The sequence below is a fragment of the Cherax quadricarinatus genome, chromosome 11 (genome assembly GCF_038502225.1).
Source record: "Cherax quadricarinatus isolate ZL_2023a chromosome 11, ASM3850222v1, whole genome shotgun sequence".
Lineage (NCBI taxonomy): Eukaryota > Metazoa > Arthropoda > Malacostraca > Decapoda > Parastacidae > Cherax > Cherax quadricarinatus.
This window is the reverse complement of record NC_091302.1, coordinates 35360411-35377910: the sequence shown is the minus strand read 5'-3', so window position 1 is coordinate 35377910 and position 17500 is coordinate 35360411. Positions and strand designations below refer to the sequence as shown.

Below are 17500 nucleotides of genomic sequence, written 5' to 3'. Positions count from 1 at the left end.
GGGGGGGGGGTGCACGCGACGTAACTAATGGTTCCTGGTTGCCCGAACAACCTTAACCCCACTTACACCTACTTTTCCCTCACAATACCCCCTTCCAAAACTTATGGACGGAGTCAATAAGTCAACGAACAGAGGGAAAAGAACTAAATACAACCTCGGCTCAGCCAATCTGAAAAGTGGTTTTCAGAGCCAGAAATATAAACGACTTTAAACTTATAGGGCTGAATAGCCAGAGCCCATCTCAAGAGTCTGCTATTTGACCCTTTAAAGTTTTCCAAGTACATCAGTGGCTTGTGATCTGTTTCAAGCACAAAGGGTTTACCGTATAGGTAGTATTTAAATCTACTTATACCCCATACTAAAGCATAACATTCTTTCTCCACAGTGGAATATCTTTCTTCTCTGGGCAGAAGCTTCTTACTGGCGAAAGATACTGGGAAAGGAGTCTCCTCATAATATTGTAGTAGTACAGCCCCGAGTCCAGAATGGGAGGCATCTGTTCGGAGACAAAATATTTTATTAATATCTGGCAATTTTAGGACAGGGGGGTTTGAAAATATCCTCTTAATTTCTTCGAAGCTTTGGATGGCTTCCTCAGAACAACTAAGAGGTTCCTTGACACCCTTTTTCAAATAGTCTGTAAGAACTGAAGTTAGGCTACTTAGATTTGGTACGAAATTTCTATAGAAGTTTACAGATCCAAGGAAACTTCTTAATAACTTTTTGGTAGCAGGGAACGTACTTTCTAAAACAGCTTTGGTCTTATTAGGAAGTGGTGAAAAGTTGTTATCAGAGATAATGAACCCAAGGTATTGTACCTTATGATAGCCAAGAAAGCACTTGTGGTTTAACTGTAAGTCCATGAGTTCTTAGTCTTTTCAAAACAAGCGATAGTGTATTTAGATGGTCTTCCCAGGCATTTGTCATGATATAAATATTATCAAAATACACTGATACATTCTTTAGATCAGAAAGAACTATTCTCATAAGCCTAATATACGTGGCACATGCGGTAACCAAGCCGAAAGGCATTGTGCGGTATTGCATTAGACCTCTATGAGTAGGGAAAGCAGTGTATTGTTTAGAGTCTGGGTGTAATGGCACTTTATGGTATGCTTGTGAGATGTCTAATTCCGAGAAGAATTTGCAGTCATGGAATTTATACAAGTCATGATCAATTACTGGCATGGGTTCTGCATCCCATTTAGTTATAGTATTCAAATAACGAAAATCTTGGGCAAGTCGGTAAGAATTATCGGGTTTCTTAACCATAACAACTGGTGAACAGAAAGCTGATTTCGAAGGTTCTATGATGTTTAAGTTAAATAGTTTGTCAACCTCATTATCAAAAGTTTTCCGTAAATGAACGGGAACAGGGTAGATTTTCCGCCTTACTGGTTCATGATCCGACAATTCAATCTTGTGTACAATAGTGGTGGTAAGTCCTGGTACCTCTGTGAATACGTCAGAAAATGTGTTTACTAAGGCACTTACTCGAGACTTGCCTATTCGACAAGTCGTTGTTAATGTTGACATTTGACTTCTTTGGTGAGGGATCATGCGTTAAGATGTCCAGTAGCTCCTTCGATTCTGTAAAAGACTCGTTATCTATAATACAAACTCTACATTCGTACGAATCACCACTTGTATCCAAGCCGAAAGAAGAAGTATCTTCGTCAAAGGAATTTACGCAAAGATAAACTTCTCTTCGATGGTACCGTTTCAAAATATTGACGTGATACATTCTTTCTCTACCCTTGACATCCAAGATATAATCTACCTTATTGCAGACCTTCACTACTTTATACGGTCCGCGCCATGTAATTAGCAATTTGTTGGATTTGTCAGGTAGGAGAACTAAAACTTCATCACCAACATTAAACGTACGCTTGGAGCTTTTATGATCAAAATAGGTCTTGTATGTTTCCATAGAAATCTCTAGGTTTTTACTGACCAAATCGGCGGTTTCTTCCAACCTTTCCCTTAGATCTAAAAGAAACTGATAGCTGTTCTGAACCTCAGGTTTGATATCTTTGGACCAAAGTTCATTCAAAATAGATAGTGGACCACGAGCTTGTCTCCCATAAAGCAATTCAAAAGGGGAATAACCAAGGGAATCACTTGGAATCTCGCGCATTGCGAAAAGAGCACATGGTAAAAATCTATGCCAGTCCGTTGGTTTAAGAATACATAGTTTTTTTAGTATTGACTTTAGGATGGCATGTTGTCGCTCCACTCTTCCGTTACACATCGGATGGTAAGGTGTAGTGAAAAGAGGTTTAACACCCACAAGTTGATAAACGTGTTCCATTAATTCTGAAGTGAATTGTGCCCCTTTATCCGACAGAATTTCACGAGGTATACCTACACGTGAAAAAATAGAAAATAAGGCTTCTGCGACTTCTATGGACGTAATGGATTTTAAGGGTACCGCCTCTGGGAAGCTGGACGCGTAGTCAATCATAGTTAAAATATATTTATGACCTCCTGATGAGCGAGGTGTGATAGGACCAACTATATCTACTGCAACCCTTGCAAAAGGGACTGAGAAAATTGGCATCTTTACCATAGGAACTCTCCTAGTTCTACCCTTCTGCGTGGAAAGTTGACATACGTGACATGATCTGCAGTACTTATAGATGTCAGAGGACATGCTAGGCCAGAAATATAGGTCCTTGATTTTATTATAGGTCTTCCTATGTGAAAAATGGCCAGAGACTGGCAAGTCATGAGAAATCTTTAAAATGGTTTCACGGCAATCCTGCGGAATGACTAATAGTCTTCGACCAACGTCATTGGGTTTGTCCGCAGACACTATAGTCTTGTACAAAAGATCATGTTTGAACTCAAACTTGTAAGAAAATTTCTTTCTCTGGGTCACCTTGCCATTTAAAGCTAACTTCCGAGATTCCTCTAAGGAAGGACAAGTCTTTTGAAGACCCTCCAAATCTATATGAGACAGCTCGATTGGCTTTCCTTTGGAAAGAACTAATGGGTGGATAGGTTTTACCTTAGACTGAGCTCTGGTAACGACGTTAATCGAGTCTAGTTGTTGTATAGATTGTGCCACACGTAGTTTCCCACTGGCGTCTGCGTTGTCCAGTTCAAGTGACTGACTTACTAAAGGTGTTACCGGAGTTTTGTAACCATCAGCTCTCTGATTTAGGTTACCCAACTGAATCTCATCTGGAACTATCTGTGAAGAAACAGAGATATTAGGTTCCAACCCTTCCTTGGAAACTCCAAATTCCAAACAGTCCTTCTCAGATGGGAAAGTAGCCCCTTGTATGTTCCCAACCAAAACAGAACATGAGGTTATCGGGGCAACTACAGCATCTACCCATCCTGAGAACCATTTGCACCTAACAAAACATCTGACTGTTGGAAAAGAATCGCTTCTTCCTAAATAGTCAGTTAATTTAGTGGACTTATAACGTGAAGAATCTAGGTTAGGGAAAAGCTTACTCGAGATAACAATACAGGAACCTCCTGTGTCTCTAAGAATGGTTGATACATTCATACCATTGACTGTACCTCCACTAAAAGGTGCGTTTATGTTTGATTCAGTGAAACATTTACCGACATTTTCACCTTTTTTTCTAGGACAGTCGGGACGTCTATGACCCCACTCATTACAGTTGAAACACTTTACTGTGAAGGCCGTGGAATTCTTAGGTACGGAGGGTTTGGATCCCTCAGATTGCTTAGGCACAACAGGCTTATATCTGCTACGCTCTTTAGGGTAGTTATTATGAGCGCACGCATATATATCAGCAGCTTGTGCCATTTCTGCAGCCGTATGAACGTTTCGTTCTTTAATGAATATTCGTAAGTCAGAGTTTACAGAAGAAAGGAATTGATCTCTTACCATCAGGTCTCGTAAAGATTCGAAATCGTGGTCAACCTCCGCACTATCAATCCACGAATCAAATAATCTGAAAAGTGTTGTTAAGAATTGCATGTAATTTTGATGAGGAGTTATTTTAATGTGTCTAAACTCCGACCTGTAATGATGAGTAGTTTTTTTGAAAGCCTGGAGTATAGCTTTCTTCAGCAGGCTATAACTAGAAATAACATCAGAGGGTAGAGTGGAATAGACGTTTAGTGCTGAACCTGACAGTAGTAAGCCAAGCCTAGTAGCCCAAGAATCTACTGGCCAGTCACAGAGAGTAGCAGTACTTTCGAATCTCGTAATATATGCCGCTATGTCATCTTGTTCTGAGAAAGGTGGTATTTGAGGCATCCTAATATTAGGTTCTTGGGAAGGGTATTCTAGAACCCCTTCATCTATTTTCTGCTTAGATAGTTCTACCTTCTTGGCTTCTAATTCCAACCTTGATTGTTCTAACTCAATTTCCTTCATTTTGAAGGCTACCTCTCTTGCCTGAACTCTATCTTCTCTAGCTATCCTTTCCTGTTCGATTTTATCTTCCCGAGCTAGTCTTTCCTGTTCCTCTTTCTTTTCTTGAGCTAGTCTTTTTTCTTCCCGAGCTAGTCTCTCCTGTTCCTTTTTCTCTTCTCGAGCTAGTCTTTCCTGTTCCTTTTTCTCCTCTCGAGCTAGTCTTTCCTGTTCTTTTTTCTCTTCAATAGCCATTTTAGCAGTAATGTAACTATCAAGGCTTTGTCCAGTAAATCCCATTTCCTTTCCAGCTTTCAACCAGAAATCTAAAGAATCCATCTTGTAAAAAGAAATATTAAGCACCCAACTTCAACTGACAATTAAAATGAACAGTAACGTCTGTTACAAAAGAGGGACACAGTCCGCACACTTTAAACTTCCCAAAGTAGAAAATGAAATAAATATTTCTCCCTGGAAGAATACACTTGTGGGCTCAATAGCCTTCACTAAGCAAAATACACACGGTTCACACAGGAGGGGTTATTATCAAAGTTCCCCAGGTCCAACAAATAGGTAAACTTCTAAACCGAACCTTAGAACCAAACAACGGTAAGTCAACCAGACTACCAGTAATGACTTGACACCTCAACTAACTCACCCTTTTCTATCTTAAATGTTATACTCACAACCAGTTGAACCATCAGGACGATGTTGCTTCAAGAGTCGTATCCTGGCAAGGTCGCCATTGTCAGTGGAACGCCTTCCAACTGAACAAAAGAAATTAATGGAAAAATAAATAAATAAAGAAATAACTTAGGAAAAAATGAGAAAAATGATTTTTGAGAATTTTACTTAAAATTTAAATATAATAAAAAAATTGGCCTTCAGTTCTTGTAGTTGGGTAGGAGTAGGTATGGCCCTAGATAGTTCCTCTGATGTTATTTATGTAGGTTATCCTGGGCAGATGGTAATCCGATGTTCTGGAATCTCCTACCACTTGGATGGAGCACAAGTAGTATAGGTAAGGGCCGGTAGTTGTAGAATAATGTTAATAAGTACTATTAACACACGTCTTGCTCCTTTATCTGGCGTCTATCCTGGAAGACCACGCCAGGAACAGAGCTGGTAAATAAGAGAAAATAAACTGGTTACCCATAGTTATGATAATATAACATTTAAGAATTGAAAAGAATGATAAATGCCAAAATCATTACTGGTAACCAGCAAACAAAATAAAGAAACAAACAGTGATACTCTTGGTATATCACCCTACCTGATTAGGAGAAGAGTGGAGGTGAAGTGACTCTCCAAACCTCAACCCACACCAGGTAAGGTCAATATTACCAGGAGTAGAAACTAACAAATCGGACACCAGGAACTAGTTTCGCCCCAGCCCGCCAGAGAGAAGGGGGGGGGGGTGCACGCGACGTAACTAATGGTTCCTGGTTGCCCGAACAACCTTAACCCCACTTACACCTACTTTTCCCTCACACTATTGTCACCAGAGAGAAAGCGAGAGAGAGAGAGAGAGAGAGAGAGAGAGAGAGTAAGAGACAAAAAATCCACCAACGCCTCAAAACAATTCCTTATTTTTAGCCTCTAAAAATTTCTCCCGAAAAAACGTTATTGGAACCATAAATTTTCTTGTCAGGAGACAGATTCTTGGTAAAAAATATGACGACAGGGCCAAGTGAAGAGGCAAGAGGACACTCTGCTGGCTACCTATAACCATATATATATATATATATATATATATATATATATATATATATATAAATATATATATATATATATATATATATATATATATATATATATATATATATATATATATATATATATATATATATATATGAATAATTTCGCCTGGTTCAAAGCACTTGTAGTGTTGCTGCCTCTTGGTCCAATTATTGCCTTAGGTTGAAAAAACATCAGTGCTATTGAGGGTATACTTGTTAATATTGACTCTAGTTTGATACCATTGCAACTTGACGCTGGACACCTGGGATCCCATGTTCAGGTAGGTGGAATACCATGGTGATATGTGTCTGTGTGAGTGTGTTGTTGCTGAGGAGGAGGGAGGGATGGAGGGCGAGTGTGAGTGTGTGAGGGTTGTGAGGCATCGTGGTTCAGTTTGATCTGAGACGGCAAGTGAAGTGATCCTCTATGTTTACAGTTGATTACAGTTCATTTTCTCTATCTTTAAGATACAATAATGCGTTTATGGCATTTTATTAAGACATTTCGTCCTTCGTGGCCTTTATTACTTGACAAAAGACACTGAAGGGCGAAACGCCTCCTCAATAAAATTCACTTGACATTCTCACATTGGATAGATTGGCATTGACAATGTCTTACGTAAATACACATCTCGTAGTCGACCAACTGAATGTAGCTGTAGTATGTAACCTGCAGCTATGGAAATTTAGTGTTTCATGTTTACTGTCTCGCGAAGAACGACAGTGAAAGACGACTCTAAAATTGTTTATTATGAGAAATTACATTTTGTGGGGGAAAATGACCAGTGTGCCTCCTGCAGGCGCAGACCAGAGAACATAGATTCTGTATCCGGGATGGCTTGTTCATTGTGCATTCCAGATTCATCTTGTGGACGGTAGCGCAAGAGTATACTGATACACAAGAGGCCTAGGAATTAGGCCTCAAGAGGCTGAAGAGGAGCACCTGTCGAACATCTTAGACTCAAAATTTTTTTTTAAATTTCAGTGTACTGCAAAAATTAACAAAAAATAAAGTATTCTAAGGCCGAAATAGACAAAAATAAAGTCATTCTGAAACTGGCTTAGGCGATCTTTTTGACATAGACCATGCATATATAATGCACAGAATGTCACTTAGATGAAGTCAGATCATTCTTAATTGCTCAGCGAGGAAAGGAACACTAGGCTTTACAATCAGTGTTGACAAGAAACTAACTTGCCAAGAACTGCGAAAACGAAAAAGAAACAAATGAAATATTAAAAGAAGTGGAGATCAACCCCAAGAATACTAACGGAGCAATTATTCTAGTAAACAGTAGGAGCGGTTACAGTAGCAGCAGCAACGAACACCGAGTGACACGGAACACTTTTGACACCTCACCGTAAGATTGTTTAGTATGGCTCAACACCGCGTCGTCTGACATGGTTATGACACTAGACTAGACGTAAGCAATCGCAACGCTGTTACTGTACTGCCAAGTGCTACTGTGATCTGCCGTCTGTTACTGCCAAGTGCTACTGTGATTTGCCGTCTGTTACTGCCGCTGTTACTGTTGCTGGCGTTGTCTGCTGTGAGCAGCTGCTAATGCTGTCTGCTGTAAGCTGCCGCTGTTGCTTTTGCCTACTCTCTTGGGCATGATATTGACATTGTCCTTAAAAGAGGCAGATTTCCAAAAAAAAAAAAACATTTTTTTGGAACCTGCTGGTTCCCGTAAATGGGTTTTATCATCTCCCAGGTCATATTTAACAGCATTGTTCTCTCCAATAGAACATGATCGCCTCTTTTCAAATGTATTTAGATATGGCCAAAACATCTTCTGCTACTCTAGTACATACTGACTCTAAGATTGACGGTGTGTTAGGCAGGCAGGTAAGACTCGTCAGGAAACAGGGCAAAGGTTTCCTGACGCGGGTCTTAGTTGTATGATGACCCGCCACTGGAGCTTTTAGTCATCTGACCGAAGCCTTCCGCTGGCTTACCGGTCCACCATTTTAAAAATGTTGGTTATGATTATAACTATTTGTTATTTCCAGTGTGTTGTCTGCTCACACCAGTGTCGCTTCATATAGAAGAGAAATCACTATATTTTGAAATTTAGGTTTCAAAACTTTCGAAAGTTTTTGTTCCTTGCTTTCATTCGCCTATGAAAAAATGCAGGTTTGTTAAATTCACATTTGTTAAGTTTATGCTTGCTGATTATTGTCTTTAAAATAAATGTCTTCAACTGTACATAAGTCTTTTTTCTCCACATTGTCTTTAACACTTCAAGCAACATAATAATAATAGTAATAATAAAATACTAATAACAACAACAACAACAACAATAATAATAATAACAATAATAATAATAATAATAATAATAATAATAATAATAATAATAATAATAATAATAATAATAACAATAATAGTAACAATCTTTATTTCTACAAGAACATGTCCTAGCTGACATCAGTGACATACTACAATATAGAAAGCCCCATGTTAGGCACGGCATTTTGGGCAAATTAGGTCAATTTTGTCCAGGGATGCGACCCACACCAGTCAACTAACACCCAGGTACCAACTTTATACTGATGGATGAACATGGACAACAGGTGCAAGGAAATATGTCCAGTGTTTTCACCCTTGTCAGGAATCGAACGCAGACCCTCAGAGTCTGAAGCTAGAGTTTTGTCTACCAGACCGCGAGCCACTCAAAAGGGTCGCTCCGTTTATTTCCTTATGGTTAAAAATCTCCATTTATAATTACTTTCTACAACACTGTTACTTACTTTCTACAACACTGTTACTTACTTTCTACAACACTGTTACTTACTTTCTACAACATTGTTACTTTCTACAACACTGTTACTTATTTTCTGCAACACTGTTACTTACTTTCTGCAACACTGTTACTTACTTTCTACAACACTGTTACTTACTTTCTACAACACTGTTACTTACTTTCTACAACACTGTTACTTACATTCTGCAACACTGTTACTTACTTTCTGCAACACTGTTACTTACTTTCTGCAACACTGTTACTTACTTTCTACAACACTGTTACTTACTTTCTACAACACTGTTAGTTACTTTCTGCAACACTGTTAATTACTTTCTACAACACTGTTACTTACTTTCTACAACACTGTTACTTACTTTCTGCAACACTGTTACTTACTTTCTACAACACTGTTACTTACTTTCTACAACACTGTTACTTACTTTCTGCAACACTGTTACTTACTTTCTACAACACTGTTACTTACTTAATACAACACTGTTACTTACTTTCTGCAACACTGTTACTTACTTTCTACAACACTGTTACTTACTTTCTACAACACTGTTACTTACTTTCTGCAACACTGTTACTTACTTTCTGCAACACTGTTACTTTCTGCAACACTGTTACTTACTTTCTGCAACACTGTTACTTACTTTCTACAACAGTTACTTACTTTCTACAACACTGTTACTTTCTGCAACACCGTTACTTACTTTCTGCAACACTGTTACTTACTTTCTGCAACACTGTTACTTACTTTCTGCAACACCGTTACTTACTTTCTGCAACACTGTTACTTACTTTCTGCAACACTGTTACTTACTTTCTGTAACACCGTTACTTACTTTCTGCAACACCGTTACTTACTTTCTGCAACACTGTTACTTACTTTCTACAACACTGTTACTTACTTTCTACAACACTGTTACTTACTTTCTGCAACACTGTTACTTACTTTCTACAACACCGTTACTTACTTTCTGCAACACTGTTACTTACTTTCTGCAACACTGTTACTTACTTTTTACAACACTGTTACTTTCTACAACACTGTTACATACTTTCTACAACACCGTTACTTACTTTCTGCAACACTGTTACTTACTTTCTGCAACACTGTTACTTACTTTCTACAACACTGTTACTTACTTTCTGCAACACTGTTACTTACTTTCTGCAACACTGTTACTTACTTTCTGCAACACTGTTACTTACTTTCTGCAACACTGTTACTTACTTTCTGCAACACTGTTACTTACTTTCTGCAACACTGTTACTTACTTTCTGCAACACTGTTATTTTCTGCAACACTGTTACTTACTTTCTGCAACACTGTTACTTACTTTCTACAACCCCGTTACTTACTTTCTGCAACACTGTTACTTACTTTCTACAACACCGTTACTTACTTTCTGCAACACTGTTACTTACTTTCTGCAACACTGTTACTTACTTTCTACAACACCGTTACTTACTTTCTACAACACTGTTACTTACTTTCTGCAACACCGTTACTTACTTTCTGCAACACTGTTACTTACTTTCTGCAACACTGTTACTTACTTTCTGCAACACTGTTACTTACTTTCTACAACACTGTTACTTACTTTCTACAACACTGTTACTTACTTTCTGCAACACTGTTACTTACTTTCTACAACACTGTTACTTTCTACAACACTGTTACTTACTTTCTACAACACCGTTACTTGCTTTCTGCAACACTGTTACTTACTTTCTGCAACACTGTTACTTACTTTCTACAACACTGTTACTTACTTTCTGCAACACTGTTACTTTCTGCAACACTGTTACTTACTTTCTGCAACACTGTTAATTACTTTCTGCAACACTGTTACTTACTTTCTGCAACACTGTTACTTACTTTCTGCAACACTGTTACTTTCTGCAACACTGTTACTTACTTTCTGCAACACTGTTACTTACTTTCTACAACACCGTTACTTACTTTCTGCAACACTGTTACTTACTTTCTACAACACCGTTACTTACTTTCTGCAACACTGTTACTTACTTTCTGCAACACTGTTACTTACTTTCTACAACACCGTTACTTACTTTCTACAACACTGTTACTTACTTTCTGCAACACCGTTACTTACTTTCTGCAACACTGTTACTTACTTTCTGCAACACTGTTACTTACTTTCTGCAACACTGTTACTTTCTACAACACTGTTACTTACTTTCTGCAACACTGTTACTTACTTTCTGCAACACTGTTACTTTCTACAACACCGTTACTTACTTTCTACAACACTGTTACTTACTTTCTGCAACACTGTTACTTACTTTCTACAACACCGTTACTTACTTTCTGCAACACCGTTACTTACTTTCTGCAACACTGTTACTTACTTTCTGCAACACTGTTATTTACTTTCTACAACACCGTTACTTACTTTCTACAACACTGTTACTTACTTTCTGCAACACCGTTACTTACTTTCTGCAACACTGTTACTTACTTTCTGCAACACTGTTACTTACTTTCTGCAACACTGTTACTTACTTTCTACAACACTGTTACTTACTTTCTGCAACACTGTTACTTACTTTCTGCAACACTGTTACTTTCTACAACACCGTTACTTACTTTCTACAACACTGTTACTTACTTTCTGCAACACTGTTACTTACTTTCTACAACACCGTTACTTACTTTCTGCAACACCGTTACTTACTTTCTACAACACTGTTACTTTCTGCAACACTGTTACTTACTTTCTACAACACTGTTACTTACTTTCTACAACACCGTTACTTACTTTCTGCAACACTGTTACTTACTTTCTACAACACCGTTACTTACTTTCTGCAACACTGTTGCTTACTTTCTACAACACTGTTACTTACTTTCTACAACACTGTTACTTACTTTCTACAACACCGTTACTTACTTTGTGCAACACTGTTACTTACTTTCTACAACACCGTTACTTACTTTCTGCAACACTGTTACTTACATTCTACAACACTGTTACTTACTTTCTACAACACTGTTGCTTACTTTCTGCAACACTGTTACTTACTTTCTGCAACACTGTTACTTTCTACAACACCGTTACTTACTTTCTGCAACACTGTTACTTACTTTCTACAACACCGTTACTTACTTTCTGCAACACTGTTACTTACTTTCTACAACACCGTTACTTACTTTCTGCAACACCGTTACTTACTTTCTGCAACACTGTTACTTACTTTCTGCAACACTGTTACTTACTTTCTACAACACCGTTACTTACTTTCTACAACACTGTTACTTACTTTCTGCAACACCGTTACTTACTTTCTGCAACACTGTTACTTACTTTCTGCAACACTGTTACTTACTTTCTGCAACACTGTTACTTACTTTCTACAACACTGTTACTTACTTTCTGCAACACTGTTACTTACTTTCTGCAACACTGTTACTTTCTACAACACCGTTACTTACTTTCTACAACACTGTTACTTACTTTCTGCAACACTGTTACTTACTTTCTACAACACCGTTACTTACTTTCTGCAACACCGTTACTTACTTTCTACAACACTGTTACTTACTTTCTGCAACACTGTTACTTACTTTTTACAACACTGTTACTTACTTTCTACAACACCGTTACTTACTTTCTGCAACACTGTTACTTACTTTCTACAACACCGTTACTTACTTTCTGCAACACTGTTACTTACTTTCTACAACACTGTTACTTACTTTCTGCAACACTGTTACTTACTTTCTGCAACACTTTTACTTACTTTCTACAACACTGTTACTTACTTTCTACAACACCGTTACTTACTTTCTGCAACACTGTTACTTACTTTCTGCAACACCGTTACTTACTTTCTGCAACACTGTTACTTACTTTCTACAACACTGTTACTTACTTTCTGCAACACCGTTACTTACTTTCTGCAACACTGTTACTTACTTTCTACAACACTGTTACTTACTTTCTGCAACACTGTTACTTACTTTCTACAACATTGTTACTTACTTTCTGCAACACCGTTACTTACTTTCTGCAACACTGTTACTTACTTTCTAAAACACTGTTACTTACTTTCTGCAACACTGTTAGTTACTTTCTACAACACTGTTACTTACTTTCTACAACACTGTTACTTACTTTCTGCAACACTGTTACTTACTTTCTGCAACACCGTTACTTACTTTCTGCAACACCGTTACTTACTTTCTACAAAACTGTTACTTACTTTCTGCAACACTGTTGCTTACTTTCTGCAACACTGTTACTTTCTACAACACTGTTACTTACTTTCTGCAACACTGTTACTTACTTTCTGCAACACCGTTACTTACTTTCTACAACACTGTTACTTACTTTCTACAACACTGTTATTTACTTTCTGCAACACTGTTACTTACTTACTGCAACACTGTTACTTACTTTCTGCAACACCGTTACTTACTTTCTACAAAACTGTTACTTACTTTCTACAACACTGTTACTTACTTTCTACAACACTGTTACTTACTTTCTGCAACACCGTTACTTACTTTCTACAACACTGTTACTTACTTTCTGCAACACCGTTACTTACTTTCTACAACACTGTTACATACTTTCTACAACACTGTTACTTACTTTCTACAACACTGTTACTTACTTTCTGCAACACCGTTACTTACTTTCTGCAACACTGTTACTTACTTTTTGCAACACCGTTACTTCTTCAGCGCCGTTAATTATTTTTTTCAACACCGTTACTTACTCTACTTCTGTAATTCCTTCAGAAACATTATTTAATCCATCGTTTACCTTTTCAAATCTCTAAAATTTTTGTTTAATGGCGCCATTATGAACTTCCTGAGTCTTATCAATATTTTGGTTTGTTATCAATAAAGTTGACATTTTTGGGATTTTGCCTTATGTAGTTGTTAAATTGTTTCTGTTTTTGTTCTCGGTACTGCCGTTCCCCCTCTTTCTTCCACACTGTGTCTCGTCTCCACACTGAGTGTGTGTGTGTGTGTGTGTGTGTGTGTGTGTGTGTGTGTGTGTGTGTGTGTGTGTGTGTGTGTGTGTGTGTGTGTGTGTGTGTGTGTGTGTGTGTGTGTGTGTGTATGTGTGTGTGTGTGTGTGTGTGTGTGTGTGTGTGTGTGTGTTTGTATGTGTGTGTGTGTGTGTGTTTGTATGTGTGTGTGTGTGTGTGTGTGTGTGTGTGTGTGTGTGTGTGTGTGTGTGTGTGTGTGTGTGTGTGTGTGTGTGTGTTTGTATGTGTGTGTGTGTGTGTGTGTGTGTGTGTGTGTGTGTATGTATGTGTGTGTGCGTGTGTGTGTGTGTGTGTGTGTGTGTGTGTGTGTGTGTGTGTATGTATGTGTGTGTGTGTGTGTGTGTGTGTGTGTGTGTGTGTGTGTGTGTGTGTATGTGTGTGTGTGTGTGTGTGTGTGTGTGTGTGTTTGTGTGTGTGTGTGTGTGTGTGTGTGTGTGTGTGTATGTGTGTGTGTGTGTGTGTGTGTGTGTGTGTGTGTGTGTGTGTATGTGTGTGTGTGTGTGTGTGTGATAAGGGTTGTGTAATGTAGTGTAATCTGGAGCAATTTGTCTGGCGAAATGTTCTCTATTCGGGCGAAACAGCCACTCAGAAGCAGGAGGAACCTAGTAGACATGGGAGGGAAGGAGTGAGAGGTGGAAATGGTGGATAGGGAAAGACTGGAGGAAGAGAGGGAGAGACTGGAGGAAGAGAGGAAGAGACTGGAGGAAGAGAGGGAGAGACTGGAGGAAGAAAGGGAGAGATTGGAGGAAGAGAGGGAGAGGCTCGAGGAAGAAAGGGAGAGACTGGAGGAAGAGAGGGAGAGAAGAGAAGACAGCGTGACGCACAGGGAAGGAAGAGGAGGGAGAAATGGAGGGAAGAAGGGAGGCTGAAGAGTGAGGGGGGTAAAGGAAGAAAAACTAAGGGAGGGTGGCAGGGAGAAGGAGAGGAGGAGAGGGAGAGAGAGAGAGAGAGAGAGAGAGAGAGAGAGAGAGAGAGAGAGAGAAGGAAATAAAGAATTAAAAGAAGAAAGAACGAGAGAAAGAAAGACAGTAAGAAAGAGAGAAAGAAATATCTCTAACTTAAAAAAATGAAAATTTTTGGGACCCATTGTGAAAATTCCTTTACAGCTCCTTCCCTCTCCCTCCCCTCTCTTTTTTTACACAGGGTTTGACACGGTTAGGTTAAGGATCCCTAGCTCTCTCTATCTTTCTCTCTCTCTCTCTCTCTCTCTCTCTCTCTCTCTCTCTCTCTCTCTCTCTCTCTCTCTCTCTCTCTCTCTCTCTCTCTCTCTCTCTCTCTCTCTCTCTCTCTCTCTCATAGTTTGCCCTACAAGCAGCTGGAACAAAAGTTTGGTTGCTGTGGTTTAATCAGTGGTTTAAAAACTCGCAGACAAAAGCCATAAATTTTTCTACGTAGCTTTTAAATGGCCACATGTGAATGGCCCAACAATGGCTCTACCAACACCACTATTGTTATTTTTTTTTTTTTTTTGCATTTTTTCTTGAAGCGCCATTATGAAACATCCTGATAATTCAAAGTCAAAAGATGCCCATTAAAGTCAAATAATCTTTTCCTTTAGAGACAAATAATCAGTGAATTAGTTAATTATTTCAGATGGAGGAGGTAAAAGAGGGAGGGTTTAAAATGGTACGACCGGGTTTTTTTTTAAACTTTGCGTACAGGTGTTTCCAGTGACTTGCCTGGTTAAACCCACGAGTTTGTGGCACTCTGAGGGTGAGGTTGCGAGGGGGGGGGGGAAGATGGATGAGAGGATGGGGGTAGGGGGAAGGGTGAGGAGGTGGGGGAGGAGACAGAGGGAAGGTTGGTGAGGGAAATTTAACCTATCCTAGCCATCTAGTTGGCCATTTAAGGCTTTTTCCCCAATTTGAATAAGACACGCACACAAACACACATACACACACACACACACACACACACACACACACACACACACACACACACACACACACACACACACACACTCACACACACACACACACACACACATAGTCACACACACACACACACACACACACACACACATACACACACTCACACACACACTCACACACACACACACACACACACTCACACACACACACACACACACTCACACACACACACACACACACACACACACACACACACACTCACACACACACACACACTCACACACACACACACACAAACACACACACACACACACACACACACACACACACACACACTCACACACACACACACACACACACACACACACACACACACACACACACACACACACACACACACACACACACACACACACACACATACATAGGTGATAGGTCAAATGCGGAGGCACAACCATGCTACCAAGAGCCACTGGAAAAAACAAGGGAGAAAATGATCACGTACAGGCAGGAACCAGAGTTACAGAGGGAGAGGCAATGAGAGGAGGAAAGGGCAAAATCAGTGTTTATCCATGGGCTTCAGGAGAGAGAGGAAAGGACACACACTGAAAGATGACAGGCAGAAAGAAAGGAGATTGTGAACATCATCACGGAAATAGGTGAAGAAGACATGGACGAGATTGTAAATTTTCAGAGAATAGGGGGGTACTTGAAGGGGAGAAAACGACCGATCAAGCTGATTCTCAGGACAGAATCCTCCAAGAGAAACCACGGTTGAAAAACTCGGAAGAGTACAAGAGGGTGTTCCTAGACATAGACAGAACACAAACGGAACGACAGCAGCTGAGGGAGAGGACAAAAAAGTGAAAGGAGCTAGGAAAGGAGACAAGGATGGAACCAGCAGAGGTCAATCAGAGCAGGACAGAGCAGCAAGGGCAAACACACACAGAACTATCCTAGAACCCCACAACCTATCACACCATACCAACACAAACTACAATCCATACTCACAGCTTCCACCCAACACCCAGCTATAGAATCCCACAGTATGCTACCAGGTCTCCCACCCTCACAGGCCCCCAAACCACAGTGTTGGAAAGGAAACTGAAGGTATGGTACACAAAAACTGATGGATAACAAATAAGTGGGAGGAGTGGCACGAAAGAGTCAAAGAGGCATCACCGGACATCATAGCTCTCACAGAAACCAAGCTTACATGTATCATAACAGATGCCATCTTTCCAACAGGATACCAAATCCTGAGGAAAGACAGAGGGAACAGGGGAGTGGAGGAGTGGCACTGCTGATCAAAAACCGATGGAATTTTGATGAGCTGGAGAGAGGAGACAGAGGAGAAACAAGCGATTACATAGCGGGAACGCTTCACTCTGGAGGTCCCAAGGTGATAATTGCAGTGATGTATAGCCCACCACAGAACAGCAGGAGGCGAAGGCAAGAATATGACGAGAGCAATAGAGTGATGGTTGACACACTGGCTGCAGTGGCCAGAAGAGCTCATGCATGCAGAGCAAAGCTCCTGATCATGGGTGACTTTAACCACAAGGAGATTGATTGGGAGAACTTGGAGCCACAAGGGGGCCAAGATACATTGTTGGCTAAGATGGAGGTGGTACTGGAAAACTTTATGTACCAACACGTATGGGACACTACAAGAGAGAGAGGAGAGGAAGAACCAGCAAGACTGGACCTATTATTCACCTTGAGTAGTGCAGATATTGAGGACATCACATATGAAAGACCCCTTGGGGC

The 17500-nt window shown here is 39.7% G+C and overlaps 2 protein-coding genes across 2 annotated transcripts in view; one reads left to right on the top strand and one right to left on the bottom strand.

Moving 5' to 3' along the window:
- Positions 1–17500, top strand: part of LOC128687454 (roundabout homolog 2-like) — a 437018-nt gene that overhangs the window by 301826 nt on the left and 117692 nt on the right. The window lies entirely within an intron of this gene.
- The window catches only part of LOC138852579 (uncharacterized), a 21179-nt gene continuing 5144 nt past the window's right edge, over positions 1466–17500 (bottom strand). Inside the window, exon 2 of the mRNA XM_070084184.1 lies at positions 1466–5461. Coding sequence (XP_069940285.1) covers positions 1466–4678 — 3213 coding nt within the window. The 5' untranslated portion in view covers positions 4679–5461. The remainder of the gene's footprint in view (positions 5462–17500) is intronic.